Source organism: Anarrhichthys ocellatus, unplaced genomic scaffold, assembly GCF_004355925.1.
Source record: "Anarrhichthys ocellatus isolate YVR2014 unplaced genomic scaffold, GSC_Weel_1.0 scaffold2066, whole genome shotgun sequence".
NCBI lineage: Eukaryota > Metazoa > Chordata > Actinopteri > Perciformes > Anarhichadidae > Anarrhichthys > Anarrhichthys ocellatus.
The window spans coordinates 1-1,605 of NW_022282040.1; the positions used below are offsets into that span (position 1 = coordinate 1).

A 1,605-nucleotide genomic window follows, 5' to 3' on the forward strand; every position below is an offset into this window, starting at 1 on the left:
TATAAGCTGCTCCAGCATCTTTATAAACTGCTCCAGCATCTTATAAACTGCTCCAGCATCTTATAAACTGCTCCAGCATCTTTATAAACTGCTCCAGCATCTTTATAAACTGCTCCAGCATCTTTATAAACTGCTCCAGCATCTTTATAAACTGCTCCAGCATCTTTATAAACTGCTCCAGCATCTTATAAGCTGCTCCAGTGCTGAAGCAGTAGGCTGCAGACGAGCCTCTCGAGCCATAAAGTCAGCCTTTAAATCGTGCTCAACATTTCCACCTTTTCTGCTCTTCCACGCTGTAAATAACGTCATCAACCAATCAGGTTACACAACAGGTTGAGAAAAGTTTCTTCCTCCTTTTCAACCAGACCAGAGCGACTCCTTCCCTTCTTCCCTTTCACAATAAAAGCCCCAGTGTCGTGTCGTTAACCTCAGAGCTTTGTGAAGTGTGTGTTCACTGAGTGACTCTTTCTTCTTCTTCTTCTCTCTGTGAAAGCTGCCAGGACATGTTGCCAGGTATCGTTCTCACAGTGTTACCGTGCTGATGTCCCCCCCGTCCTCCACTGTGTCTCTCAGCTGTCCTCTTGTGTCTCCTCAGTGGTGGTGACTCTAGAGCCGCTGGTGGGAGCGGAGACGTACGTCAATGGGAAGCAGATCGAGGACGCCGTCGTCCTCAAACAAGGTGAGGAGTGAAATGCACCCTGGGAGTCGTAGTCGTCTGCCGGGGCTTCTTTGTAGCTTTGACTTTTTATCAAGGAAGCCGATGTTTTATCTTTATTTTATTTATTTTATTTTATTTACTTTATTTATTTTTATTTTATTTTATTTATCTATTATATTTATCATTGTATTTATTATATCTATTTATGTGTTATTATTTATGTAAAAGGTGTGTTCTTATTAAACAGAAGGCGTGGTCTGTCTCCGTTGCTAGGTCACCGCATCGTGATGGGGAAGAACCACGTGTTCCGGTTCAACCACCCGGAGCAGGCTCGGCTGGAGAGGGAGCGCAGCGCCACCGCCGACCAGCAGGGGGAGCCGGAGGACTGGAACTACGCCCAGAAGGAGCTGCTGGAGAAACAGGGCATCGACATCAAGCTGGAGATGGAGAAGAGGTAACTACTTTAAAATATGTATATATGTATATATATATATACATATACATATATACATCACAATAAACCCTTTGGCTACGAGCCAGAAGGCTAATATTATGCTTGCGTCAAGCTAACGTTATGCTAGCAAGATTCAAAGTCAATAACATTGCTTACGGTTGACAAACATTAAACATAAAGAATCAAGTATTCACTCAGGGTATAAATAATCCCTTCAGATATCAGCACACATGTTTATGTGTGTGTGTGTGTGTGTGTGTGTGTGTGTGTGTGTGTGTGTGTGTGTGTGTGTGTGTGTGTGTGTGTGTGTCACAGACTGCAGGACATGGAGGTTCAGTACCGTAGAGAGAAGGAGGAGGCTGATCTGCTGCTGGAGCAACACAGACTGGTTAGTCTCTGTTTGATTGATATCCATCAGATCATCTTTAGGCCCTCAGGTAACCAATAACCAATAATGTGTGTGTGTGTGTGTGTGTGTGTGTGTGTGTGTGTG

At 44.0% G+C, this 1,605-nt stretch overlaps 1 protein-coding gene across 1 annotated transcript in view; it reads left to right on the top strand.

The window, feature by feature from the left end:
- The first annotated feature begins 503 nt into the window (after positions 1-503).
- LOC116378101 (kinesin-like protein KIF1C) overlaps positions 504-1,605 on the top strand; it is a 4,538-nt gene continuing 3,436 nt past the window's right edge. Inside the window, exons 1-4 of the mRNA XM_031839916.1 lie at positions 504-513; positions 596-679; positions 932-1,112; positions 1,428-1,500. Coding sequence (XP_031695776.1) covers positions 504-513; positions 596-679; positions 932-1,112; positions 1,428-1,500 — 348 coding nt within the window. The remainder of the gene's footprint in view (positions 514-595; positions 680-931; positions 1,113-1,427; positions 1,501-1,605) is intronic.